General features: G+C 38.1%; 1 protein-coding gene across 1 annotated transcript; it reads right to left on the bottom strand.

The window, feature by feature from the left end:
- Positions 1–1,723: 1,723 nt before the first annotated feature.
- On the bottom strand, positions 1,724–12,646 carry NUS1 (NUS1 dehydrodolichyl diphosphate synthase subunit). The gene is made up of 5 exons (XM_075202977.1): positions 12,101–12,646; positions 8,518–8,646; positions 7,389–7,541; positions 5,122–5,221; positions 1,724–4,219 (listed from the first exon to the last, which is right to left on the bottom strand). Exons 1-5 carry the CDS (start codon positions 12,537–12,539, stop codon positions 4,129–4,131), a joined length of 912 nt encoding a protein of 303 aa, XP_075059078.1. The 5' UTR covers positions 12,540–12,646; the 3' UTR covers positions 1,724–4,128.
- Between the last annotated feature and the right edge of the window lie 1,390 nt (positions 12,647–14,036).

The following is a 14,036-nucleotide window of genomic DNA, read 5'->3' as shown; positions in this document are numbered from 1 at the left end:
CCCGGCACACTCCCCGCTGAACTGTGAGACAGCAGCCTATGAGGAAAGCCAGAAACCTCAGGTAAACCCTATCAGAAAAACAATAAACAAAACAAAAAACTCTACACTACACTACCCTGTCATACACATACTGAGACAGTTAGAAAAGACACTGAGGAAGAGGAGGAGCTGCCTTATATATGGTTCAGGTGGGGCAAATTCTTCCTGTCTACACTGAGCTCATCAGGGTATTAACCCATTGTATGGGCTGCCATGGAGTTGGGAAAGGAGTTGTCTCAATGTGGATTACCTGAGGAGCAGTGATAATTACTTTAGTTGTAGAACAGTTTAGACAAAGCAGAATAAAGTAAGAATAAAAGCAACAAGTGTAGGTAACAGACCTCTCTACATTGCGCATTTGTTATTTTGTATTATTTAAGATTACAAAAGAACCCTTCCCAGTCTCAGCAACCGGGTAAATAAAATTTAAAAGATAGTGACCATGCAAAGTCTATGTAGTCCTGACACATACAACGTGTTCCACAAGTGCAGTAACAACTTACGGCAGTATCAAACACCGCAAATTACAAGTGTTTTTTATTTCCATTGCTGGTAGGATAAAACCTATACTGTAACATACAACAGAAGGCTTATGGAGCTGGTACAAGTGGGTTCTCTCACCCACAAGGTGTCACATTGTAGAAGGGGCCACAGGGAAAACATGGGTAAAGCAATCTATCGTACCAAATGATATGTTTATGTATCCACAACAGATACCAGAGTGTGGTGTACTGCTTCTTGAGTCACTTAGATGTCATAGATGGTGTAGGATGTAGTTTTAAAGGGTTTATTTAAGTTTGTTTTTTTATTTTTGTTTTTTATAGTAGCAGCTCTACCTCTGCACATTTTGGCAACAACATCCCCACTTCAATACATTTAAAAAGGCGTACATACTAGCAATAATCATTTTTATCATAAGTGGTAAAAATCTGAATGCTTTAAAGAGGACCTACTGCCATCTTTTAGTGGTGCATAGTTGCCTGTATTACTGGCAATTTCTTCTAGAACAACAGTGCACAACATGTTCACCAAATGAGAGGAGCAGACCAACATGGTGGAGAACAGGCATCCTTTCAGAATAGTCTTGCATGTCATTGTAGTCATGAGTTTTATCTGCTAGGCTGTCAGAGAAAGTTTTCAGTGACGTGTAGTATATTGATGCTTGTAGTGTACTGTTAAACTTTATATCCTGCCCACAGGCCGACAGCCGTATGGGACTCTCCTCTGCAAGGCCACCGACATTACCCAGTGTCTCAAGTTACATTTGCAAGTACCCTGTCACGGTACTGAACAACTCTGCACAAAAGAGGACGTCATCCACAGAATCAGAGATCATGGCAGAGAAGAGCCAGGTAATCGTAATATTTTAACTTTTTTTGCAGCAATTGTACGATAAAATTTTGGTTATAGACAACTGTTCTAGGGAAACCTTGTTGGTTAAGTGTCTTATGCAGCAGTCTCTGTAAACCCTTTTACGCTAGGACCATTATATGCAAAGGAGAGGTATGGAAGAAGCTTAAAGAATAAACCTGGCTTCTTCCACTTTATCTTCAGGGATTACATGTGAAATAGATGACATGCAAAATATTCCAAGTAAATAAAACAGAATTAAATGAACAGTCAAATTCCTGCCTGTTATAAATATTCACCACCAGAATATGTAAAAACTTGAAACATATCCAGATTACACGGTAGTCTCAAAAGACTTTATTTCCAATTTGATCTTGTACAATGGATTATTTTTCAATATTAAAATTTATCATGTTGGTTTTTTTTTTGTTTTTTTTAAACCATAAAAACTTTACATAATATTTACATTTAGCCAAACATTACAGAGACACAGAACAGGACTCATCTGTAAAAATGCTATTTAGAAGATGTTGAGCCAATGACGTAATAGATTCACATACATTCATAGGTAAAAACCCAGAGATGGACAAAGTGCTTGGCACAAGTGGTAAGGTGTACATTTTTAAGTCAAGTTACAATAGAATTCCCTAGAACCATCTTGCTCTATTCTCCATAAGCTTTAAAATATCATTAAAAGAACTTCACAACACAAAAATTTGATTGATAGCCAAATAAAACGGATTTTTTTTTTAGGTAGGGCACAGCAAGGATTTGCAGGTCAAGAAACTTGTTATATGGGTTATTAGTGGCCTATTTTATGAATATGTAGTAACGAGGCAGCAGTCTATATTTCATTGTTCAGTTCTATAAAATTTACAGCATTTAAAGTGGAACTTAACAGAAATTGTCTTAATGCATAGTTCCTTCCATCTAGCTCAGTGTTTCTCAACTCCAGTCCTCAGGACCCACTAACAGTGCAGGATTGCCAGGTGACCAGTGAAATAATTATACCACCTGCTACATTGTGTCAGTCAGTAATGACTACACCTGTGCTCCAGCAAGGAGATATGGAAAACATGTACTGAGAAACACTGATCTAGCTAGTAAAGCTGGAGGGGCATCCATCTGACCAATGCTGTTTACACTAGGCTCCCCTGCTGGTATCTGCATTCTTCAGCTATGGAGACCGTTCGCTATAAGCATGCTAAAGGATAGACAGCACCAACAGCAGAGGGGCCAACAATGTTCTACTAGTTGGCTGGGAATACAGATTTACTGGAGTTCTCATTTATATTAGCACGGTTTCACTAAATGTGTTCAATTTCACATAATTATAGCATCATCAAAGGTTTGCATGTAGTTATAAAAAGGACATTCATGATATTGAAGAGATGTTTAATGCATTTTTTAAACAAAGTTTTAATCACTATGTGGCACAATTGTGTTGTAAAGGGAAAATGTGGCAGTCAACCTGAGATAGGTCACTATGCACCAGCATTGCATAGCGACCTTGGACACAGTCAATAGCAAGAGAAGAACCATGAACAATACAGAGTAATCATTCTGTTAAGGTCTACTTGGATCGATTCAAGCAGCTATTACAACAGGCAACAAATGGAACCCTTCTATTGAGCACGAGGCAGAAAGGATTACATGGTAACCAGAAGCAAATTAAGACAAAATTAATAAATTACAGAACAGCCAAAACATAAAAAGTATTTGTTAGGCAATCAGACAAACATGTATTTTGAAATAGCACAGGAAGCTTGCAAATACTGCTCATTGCCCAGATTTTATTTCCTGTCCCAATTGTAAATTTTCCATCTTTAGGCATGCACAAACACTGTTAAAACCTTGGTTTGCGATGTACAAGCAATAGCAGTTCTGACCTATTATAATAGAAGTTGAGAACTCGGGTTCTGTCGATAACCATTTTAAGTTTTGTTTTTTCCTAAATATTATTGTTGTCTGATAAATTCTAACGTTAAATAACATAAAACTTACCATGTTGGTTGACATAATTTCATTGCAATTTATTGCAACAGATATTTAGTTCTTCTGCATTCCTTCTTAAATATCAATTTGATCTATGACCAAGGATAGATTGTAAAGATATCAACTTTTTGGTTTGTATTATATTGTGCAGTATTTTTAAATACTTCATGTTATTATGTCAATATTATCCTTCTCCATTAAGATATTTTTGGTATTATAAAACAAAGCATGTGTGCCCTTATTACTGCAATGGACAAAAAAATAACCATTTACATTCCATTTATCGGAAGTGCGTGTTGGCTGAAGAATCACATCCACGACTAATTGGCCACTTGACTGTCCTTACCATAAAATAAGCTGGACGGACTGGTAAATTAAACAATGTCTTCAAAGGTAGTCATTATAATAGACCTTTTTACAATGATATTGTACAATTTATTTGCAGGTAGATGCTACAGATGCACAAAGTATGAATAAGATGAACGGTGCAATGCCTCAATTAACAATATCTTTACACAGTGCTTCAGTCCACATGTCTGTTTATCCTGTCCACTTCCCAGATTGGCTGCCGGTTCTTTCCAATCTGTGCATCATTAAGACACCATTATGAAAAGTTGGATGATAAATGATGAGGCCAAATCTGGGGTAAGAATTGTGAACCTAAGTAAATGTATAACAGATTGCTTGTAAACTGATGTGTCGAGTCTTTTGAAGAAAGCCCGTATAGGCCTAAATAAAATAAGGTCATTTCCCAAGCCGTTGCTCACAGCCCGCGTAGCAACGGAGAGCAAAGAAAAAGTCTTCATACTGGATATTCACGTGTGATGGTAAAGAACTGAGAGGGGGAAAGAAAAAAGAAAAGTTATTTGCATAAACTCTTTTCAATATTGAGGTGAATGCGACAGCAATTATTCTGCACTTCACTACTCTATGCTGTTGTGGGGACCCTGCGCCTTCCTCTATCCAATTCCGTCTGTGGCATCCTGCATGCCTCTATTCCCCTACTCACATACAGCTCTGCCTTAAGTAACTCAATCACATGATCTACTGCCCGCCCACAGATTAGCACATCCATCTGCTGCTACTGTAAACATTTAGATCCGATTGGAGATACAGGCTGTTTCACCCACATGCATAAACCTAGTCAAAGTGTGTGTGTGTGTGTGTGTGTGTGTAATATATATATATATATATATATATATATATATATATATATAATTTATTTGTATTTTATAACTTGGATTTGTGCATTTGCCAGGTGTATTGTCAAATTATTGTATTAGCAAGAGTTTTACCTCTGCCACAATTCCCATATTGAACAATCATTAGTTGTATCCACTTACTATAATGCTGTCCTTACCGCCACAAATAATCAAGATAGTACAGTAAACATTCCTATACAAGATATTTCTTTAGGTTTCGTTTCCCCTTTAAGTGAAGTAATTTAGCTACAACAAATGTCCAAGCCACTCAGTGATCTTGTCGGAAACCATTGCAACACCACAATGCAAGTTTACCCTGAAAGGTTTTCTAGTGCTTTAGGTGGAGTATATCAAAAATTATTAAACTATGGGAACAGTTTCAGAATCTAAGTATAATGAAATAATAATGCTTTTCAAGTGTCTACATAAAAGTTTGTATCAGAAATTCAAATAGATGAAGATATTTTGCCCTGAGAAGGAGCTAGAATAAGATCCACATGAAATAGATGAACTCCAGCACAATGCATACACTTACATGATTTCTGAAAGTCGTATGTGCCATGGCAGGAAACCTAATGTGCTGTTTACAGGACCAAATTTTAATATTAAATCAGGGTCTGGGAAATTCTGTGTACCTAGAAAATAAAATATAAATTCAGATTATGATCTTTTAAATTCCATGAAGGATCAGTAGAAAGACAGTTTGTTAAACATGAATGGCAGGCACTATTTCCCACTTGACAAAATAACATACCTTGCAAGCTTCAGTGTTAATACACTGTAGTCAAGTTTTTTTTTGTTTTTTTTAAAAGGACTTTTGGTGATATATTTTAATGAAATTGGTATAATGGGACTATTTAGTACATAAAATCCCAAGACTATCTGCATCTGAATGGTATCTGTTACTGCAGTGACTTCATGTCCGGTAATCAGCCCCAACACAGCTGACATCTGGTGGGGATTCTATCTATAAAGTCAAACCTTTGGGACTGTTATAAACATTTAAGTAGTAAAAAAGAATTTGAAATGAAATGTGGACTTCTCCTACAAGCATCCACGGATGCCAAGCACTGGGTATTGACTAGCTGTGAAAGTGTTTCTCTAATCATTTCTACCAATGTGGGTGTACATGTTGGCACTGCACCTTGATCAAGTCATGAAATTGCACATGACACCTGCTTTTCACCAGATGAAATTTAATTTACAACGCTTTTCCTTGATATGCCATAGGGTGTATTTTTAAAGCTTATTTCATAAATGTAAGAATGTGACATTTTTTTTACCAAACAGTTTATAAAAATTTGCATTTTATCACTAAATCTAACAACTGAATTGGCAAATGTTTACTTACAATGCATCTTACCAACAACATTACTTAACACTAAATCTGTGATGTGGAAAAGTTTTTTTTTTGTCTTTTAAAAGGAACATTTGCCGAAAAAAAATATTTTACTTAAATCACACAAGAGTTTAGGAATCATATATTTGACCAAGTATTTCAGTGTTCATCTCCTCTATTTGCCTTCAATCCGGCGAAGCAAGTGCAGCGTTCCCCATCACATAAGCACGGATACTCTACAAATCCTGCTGGAACTGTGAAGTTTCCCAAACATAAGGTACCTAATGCAACCAATTGGGGAACAAAAAAGTCCCACACTATGGACAAAACATGTTAGCACTTAAGCTGCTTACAGCTGGAATCACTAAGCGAGGGATATACAATATAGTGCTCTTTACAGGATTACTCTGGGAGTGACTAGAGTGGCAACTGGAGAGGAAAAAAAAAAAAAAGGAGTACAGACTTGCATAGGAGGAACAGGACTACACAGATATTCAGCTAACAGAGTAAGCTGGCCACTTCGTCTGGATACATTTTATATACATATTTTACTACTGTTGCCGATTTCAGATCTGGGGGGGCTTGTCACACTATTGTCTCTTTCTGCAATTTTTTGCCAGGTAGACTGTCCCTGTTTAGAAGAAATCCAGCAATTTTATCACCTACATGAGCTAATGAAATTGTGGGACCAAAAGAACTTATTATGTTTATGATTTCCTAAACCTGCTTGTTTCATATATAGAAATTGTGTCTTTGCTTTAAATATAAATATATAAAACCTTCAACCAGGAACTTCTGTGTCTTAAGGTACACAAATAAAACATTGCTTTTGTATTATATTCAATAGATTACTAAAATAGATATTATATAAGCCAATTCTATGATATAATAGATGAAGAATGGCGGGATTAATTCTATTACTTTTTGTCTCACTGTGTTCCCCAATTAGCCCTGCATAAGAAAAGATGATATACGCATCAAGTTCATCCTTCACGTCACCCAAGCAGATGCACTAAGATTACATAATTTCAAGCAGGAAATGTAAGTGATAAGAATATACTGGTCTTTTGTTTGGTAAATATCCATTACTGAAATGAAAGCCTAATGTATGGAGAAATCAGGACTGTACTGAGTGCTGTGCATTCCAGCAGAGCACATTTCCTACATTTCACAGTGTTCAGTTTAAAGTCAATAAAGATACATTTTTAATAAATCCTATTGCATATGTAGTATTTTGACAAGTGTAAGCTAATGATATTGGATAGCTTGCAGGTGATGTATATGATATGCACTTTTTTGCTTATTGATGTGAATATAACACAGTAAACCATTGCAAAACAGCATTCTGTGACTTGTAATTCAGGGGTTGTGCCTTTGCTTAACAGACATTTTCTTATTTGCAAACATGAATTAATATTACTTTACATATGGTGAGCGAGGACAAGAAAAACAAAATATATTACTTCTTAATAGATGGTCAAAAACATCTACGTCCAAATCTGCTGGTGTCTTCTGCCTCTCTGCTACGAGCTGACAAAAACTTTGAGCAGCTTTCACAATGTTTGGCTTCCCATCCAATGGAGATAGCACCTTTAGCATAGGCAAATGGCGAAAATCTGTAGATATAAAACACAGACTGAAGAACTGATCATCTGAAAGACTGCACGAGTCTCAAGCTCCTCCCCCATAATAGCTATTCCACCAACACTGAATACTTAAAAGAGAGTTGCACCTTCAAATGGCATTTATGCAATTTTACCAAATTGCATTCCTTAACCCTTTCACTTCCAAGGATGTAAGATCTTATTAGCAGTGCTGACCACAACTGAAAACATGCAGAGTTTCTCTACGTAGCCTGTTCATGCAATCTAACTTTTCTAATTACTGGCAGTGGCTACCGGTTACATAAAGAACGGTCTCAGTAAGAGTCCCCTGTTATATTTCTTAGTCACTAAGCCAGTATTACTATTTTTTTTCTCACCATCAAGGGACTAATGTATATGTCCAATGATGAACAGGTGATGTGATATTCAAGTTTGTGACACTGTTTATGAATATATTTAACTAATATACATATATATTAGTCTCTATTTGAGTAAAAAAGGCTATTTCAACATATGCAATGGCCTGTAGAAGGGTCCTGTATTTATCTATGCAGGGAGATCCGATAGCTTTTTTACTATGTTGAAGCCAGATTTTTAGGGCAGGCCATGTGACAACACATCACATGTTTGAGTCATCACCGTCTTTCCAATGTACAGTTTATTTATAGTCCTTCCTTGTGTTATGTGGCATTTCTGTTAGCGAACATATACAGTGTGCAATGCTTACTCCAGGAAGGCAAGACACTTTTTAAAGGATCATACTGAAAAAATATCTATACATAACACTATGTGGATATGAACAAAATCCACAACAATCCTAGTAGAAAGGCTTTTCTATAAAATATATCGGCATAACTGGATTTTACACTGTGGAATAGATAGAATTTACAAAGCAGAATAGTGCAGTAATAAGATAGAGAACTAGGTATCTCAAATCATAAAGAAAAGAACCCACAAACAGTACATACACTCTCCTATAGTAACTTACCTGTTTCTGTTTTGTCAGTGCTTCCATTTGCATATTCTAGTGGATACTTTGAACACTCATCACCTAAAAGTTCTTTCTGCTGTTTTAAAACTTCATCCATAAGTCTGGAAGTATTTTGTTTGAAGATCCCTTAGAGGACAGATAAAACAAATCACATTATTGTGCTGTGTTTACATGTTCATGTGTTTTGTTTGCTATCAAACATAGAGAGGAAAAAAGCAGTCAGAACAACTTGGGACCAACATGAAAATGGTAAATAGACACATGCTTACGAGGGCACCTGTTCTAGCTCTGGAGCAAAGGTGATAAGAATTTGAGGAGATGCATTCACATCACTATAATTTCATGTTCATCCCAGTTACAGAAAATGCCATTTTTAATTAAGGGAAGAAAACAAAATGTATGTCTTCTGTAGCTCCTTGCAATTATGGGATTGCCTTTACCATTTTCATCCTAATTACTGTACTTCAATAATCACTGAAACAATGGGTTCACAAGTTCTCTGTCCCTGTACCCATGGTAAGTTTCTGGTGGAAGCAAACACAGTTTCCTGCATGCTTGAATGACCATGAACAGAGCATCAAGTGGCAGATGAACACTCCTTCGTTCATGGTCCATAAAACATTTGGGCAAAATGGTCAGGGCATAAAGGCACTACTAACAATACAGCTTGAACTGAACATACCATTATTGTTGGAAAACAAGTCTCTGTATATCTGCCCTTACTAATATATTTATGGTGCATGCAGACATTGGTGGAAAAAACTGCCAAATTCAGGAGCTGATCAAATAAATATAAAAATCACCTTGGTCTTCTATTTTGTTAAGAGGTGGGTTACATAAAACATAGAACCAACATGAAACAGATTACACATGTCACCAACTACTTTCAGGGGAACAAGTCTGGCCGTGAAACATAAAGAGGGATATTTTAATAGCTGTATGATTGCATAATCACTAGTTGAAATTTTAATAGTGTATGTTGCAACAACAAAAACATGACAACATCTAAAGTTCACTTTGCACCCTCTTAACTTGAGATGAAAGGACTGGTCCAAGTCATGCTACTCATTCCAACTACTATGTATTGCACAACAGATCATTTTGGTAACAGGCTTGCAAGCTAAGCTTCATGAAACCCCTATACAGTCACTACCAAGGATTTTGACTGAAACGTTTATATTTCATATACAAACAACATTTTGGAAAGCTGTAACTGTCATTGTCAGCTGTAAAGAAATATAGTCTGGAAAATTTGTTTTCAATCCACTCAGACAGCTAACCAGTATGCGCTGACGGCATGTCCACTTTACAACACTAAGAGATAATCTTAAAAGTGAAAGAAGGATAAAGTAAAATATTTTTAACAGTAAAATTTCAAAAATGCGGCCTGCAAATTTACTTAGGATAACGGTAGTAATACAGGAAGTCACACACTTAAGAGTGTTAACTTAACACTATCTATCCTGTAAATGTTTGGAGAGGCTGGGGAGAGATTGTTAAGCAGTCATTTAAAATTAACATGGGAAATTCTCTTAAAATTTTAGCTCAATAAAGCCTTTAAGATGCCTTTTAAGTATATTGCTTTACATGATACTGTATCCCCCAAATGGAAAACACCACCTGCATCTGGATGCAATGCTACATAATCTAAATAAATAAACGTAAAAGGAAAATGGCAAATCGAGAAATATTCACCATTATGCTTGTCATTAAAAGTATACTTTATTTTTACATTGCTGATTGGTTCACCAGAATTGTAATCATTTGCTTCATTATGGTGCCAATATATGCCAGTCATGGTCAAGTGGACAGATCTTATCGTTCGTTCAGGGGATGCAGTGGTCCCCATGCAAACCAGTCACCATATGACTTGCTGACAACCAAGTTTTTCCCAACTGCCTTTATCAAGCTGTTTGGAACCCTGTACAATAAAAGCTGAGTTGACATGGCAGGTTAATTTAACAGTTTGCGTGAGTGTGGTCACCATCACAGTAATATATTGTAAAGCAAGTTCAATAAGCAGTAACTAGCAAAGACTCAACTTGGCAAAAAAAAAAAAGCATAACTCGGGTGCTAAAGTAACGTGGCCCAATTCTCAATAAATACCAACAGCTAGGAGACCAATACAAGGAGAGAGAGATGGACACGCTGAATGCAACTCAAATAATGGTATACGGAAATTAATATAAACTTAAATAGAAGCCCGCACATAAAAACATTTATAATCCTATATGTTAAATAAATATTAAAAAGCTCTCATTCAGTCTAAATAATAAGCTCTATATATAAATGCAGCTGCGTGAACATTAATATTCACATAAATATGAATAAAAATATAAGATCAATTATAGTCTCATATGAATGTTAATAGAATCAAATCGGAACTGAAACAATGATTAGCGTCCCTCCGAGTGTTTAGCCTTGGTATGAGGCACAATTCAAAGATCACAATAATTGTAGGGTATACTGATCCAAAGTACGTGATGTCCGTTAACATATAATACTCCACAGAGAAATGCTGGACATGCAAGTTGTTTGTAAGGATGCTAGCAGAAGAGTCGAATAAAAGGAAAGTGATTAGAATGAGATCTGCCTCAAAGACCTGGAGGGACACTAATCACCATTTCAGTTCTGGTCTGTTCCTAATAAGATTTACATGAGAGTATAATTAATGGATCTTATATTACTCATATGCGTATATTTCTGTTCATGCAACTGCATTTATATAGGAGCTTATTATTTAGATTGAATGAGGTCATTTTAACAATATGCTTTTAACATATGGGACTATAAATGAATGTTTTTGTTTTTATGTACCGACTTCTGTTTAATTTTATATTCATTTCAGTATACCACTATCTGAGGTGCATTCAGTGTGGCCAACTCTTTCTTAACTCTTGAATCACAACTTGCCTGCATCTTACTCAGGGTACCCCTTTCGCCCTGGAAAGGCAAAACAAAATTGATTCATAACAAAGACAGGGCAACTAATTTCATTTTAACAAAGAAAAATAAGTATATTAAATTAAAACATATACCCATATACATTGGTAGGCAAAATAAACTACAAGTGAGGAATCTTTAAGTTAAAGAAAACAGTATGTTTTTTTAAGGATAAAAGGAACATGTGCCATGTTGTACACCAATAGTATGGACTTAAGAGTTAAGCACCAGAAGTATTTTTTTTCTCACTGGCTAAAAGGCTCCTGGGCTGTCTCTCATTGCCCAATACATACCAAGCGTTAACAAGTGTCATGTTTTAATTTGAAACGTAAGTCCAAATGAAACGTACAGCACTCCTGAAAAACAGTGATCACCTTTAGTTGTCTAATAAAAAAACGTGTATATATCCATGTCAAAAATTAGGTAAATGGGGGCACGACACTGAGACAAATGTGAGCAATTAGAATAGGAAACACACAACAAAGCAAACGCTCCCGACCACAACAAGCACAAATGCCGGTAAGTATGGGGTCATTGGAATGAATGGGATCCATACCATCACTAGGGGACTAAGCTATGTGCAGCAGTCACTGAGGCCACACATTAATAAACATATGCCGATAATCCCCATGGTTACCTTGCTGGTCATAGACGCTAACATAAGAGATCCCCAGTGCCATGCACCACACCACCAGGCTGGCCACGTCCGTGTAGCTCTCCTGCTCCTCGCCGATGAGCAGTCCCATGTGTACGGGCAGCTTGCCGAGCTTGGCTCGGTCTCTCCTGTGAGCTGTGAGGTCAGGCCGATGCGCGCTGAGATCGCGGTGCAGGTACGTGCAATCGCAGCGATGCCGCAGGTAGGTGCTGTCCGGGGGCTCCGGGCACTGGCACCGGCCGGTCACTTCCCAGTCACCTCGCGGCCCCCGCTCTTGGTAGCCGGTGTCTCCCGGTAGGAGAAGAGCGCCCGCCGCCCGCCACAGCCTCCAGTGCCAGAGACGGAGCCAGGAGAAGAGCACACGCTGTACACCGAGCAGCAGGTGCAGGAGGCGCCAGGCCAGCGCGTACAGCACGGACATGTCCGCCGCTCACTGACACCGGCACCTCAGCTGTACTACCATTCCACAGCCATACACTGGAACTCCAGCGCACACCACACCGACAGTGCGGATTGGTTAGGATACTCTGTGAGGTCACTTCCGCAGGAAAGCAGCGGAGTGATGTGGCCAGCGTAGGTTGGAGCCGGAATCTAGAGAAGTGTTATGGGACAAACAGGACAGCATGGAAGGAGTGACATGTACGAGAAAGTGACAGCGACATCTGCTGGCACAGCCAGGAATTAATTACGTATTGTGCAGAATGTATTGCACTTGCTTATGTAAATGAGTGCAAATATTCAATCTGGACACATTAATTACAGCTGCTGCATGGTAAAAACTGTCTGCAGTGCTGCAGATCTTGGGCAAAGCAGAGAAGATGAGTTGGTAGATATTTGAGACAAGTAAAGACATATTGGTTCAGTTTTGTTAATTTCTTTGATAGTACAGACAGGGCCACCATCGAACTCCCAGGAGAGTGTGGCAATCTCCCGAATTCTGCCCACTTCACTAGGAAGTGGCCAGAATTATGTCCTAAACGCCGCAATTCCCGATGAATCGCGGGACCAAAATGACGTGATTTTTGGCGCCCCGCCTCCTCATGCCCACCTCCACTGGCAGGCTCCCGGAAGAGAGCTGAAGAAAGTTGGTAAGTATGGGTTAAAGGGAGTACAGCTGTATGGGGCCCAGCAGCCATGGCCCCAAACAAATTAGTTGCCTGGGCCTTTGCAGTGAATTGAGGGAGGTATCAGGTGCCTTTTCCAGTGCCGTAACTAGACATTTTGGTGCCCTGGGCGAGACAGGGCACCGGCGCCCCCCATCTAAGTGGGAGTGGCATTTGACAAGTGGGTGTGACCAACCTAATGTGTGGGTGTGGCTAGCACTTTACAGAGAGAGAGAGACTATCATTACTGGGCGGCACAGTGGTTAGCATTGCAGAATAACAGCAATTGTATTGTAAAATTGGCCAATGTTTGCTGCTTAAGGGACAAACTTTTTCAAGATCTGGAATTGTCTCTGTAAATTAGGGATATTACTTTGAACCTAGGTAAGTTAGTGCAGCAAATTTTAAAGGATAGTCAACTTTTGGGGAAGTCACAACATTCACCTCTCTTTAACTAGTGCTTTTGGCATCAAATCGAATGTTAGCTTTAGTTTAGTAAGTTAGACATTCAGGCAGCCTAAAACCTCTCCATGTGGTACTAGCCGAGCAAAGAACTAACATGTACACAATGAGCAGATTGACTTTTATGTGATTATGGGGGAAATCAAGCTCATTTTGGGGTCACACACATGACTATATCAGGGCATATTGCAATTATTGCTGCTATTTTGACCAACCAACCTAAGCTACGTGACTTGCTCCACAGCAGTTGTGATGTTTTACGGCACACTTCTGCTTATCTGGGCTCTATATATTTTGGTCAAATCAAAAGTGAATCTAGAAACTGAGACCAATTGCCATTTTGTTAAAATTAA

This window comes from Mixophyes fleayi, chromosome 3 (assembly GCF_038048845.1).
Source record: "Mixophyes fleayi isolate aMixFle1 chromosome 3, aMixFle1.hap1, whole genome shotgun sequence".
In the NCBI taxonomy this organism is placed as follows: domain Eukaryota; kingdom Metazoa; phylum Chordata; class Amphibia; order Anura; family Limnodynastidae; genus Mixophyes; species Mixophyes fleayi.
Note: the sequence above shows the minus strand (reverse complement) of the source record. Positions and strands in the feature narration are given on the sequence as shown.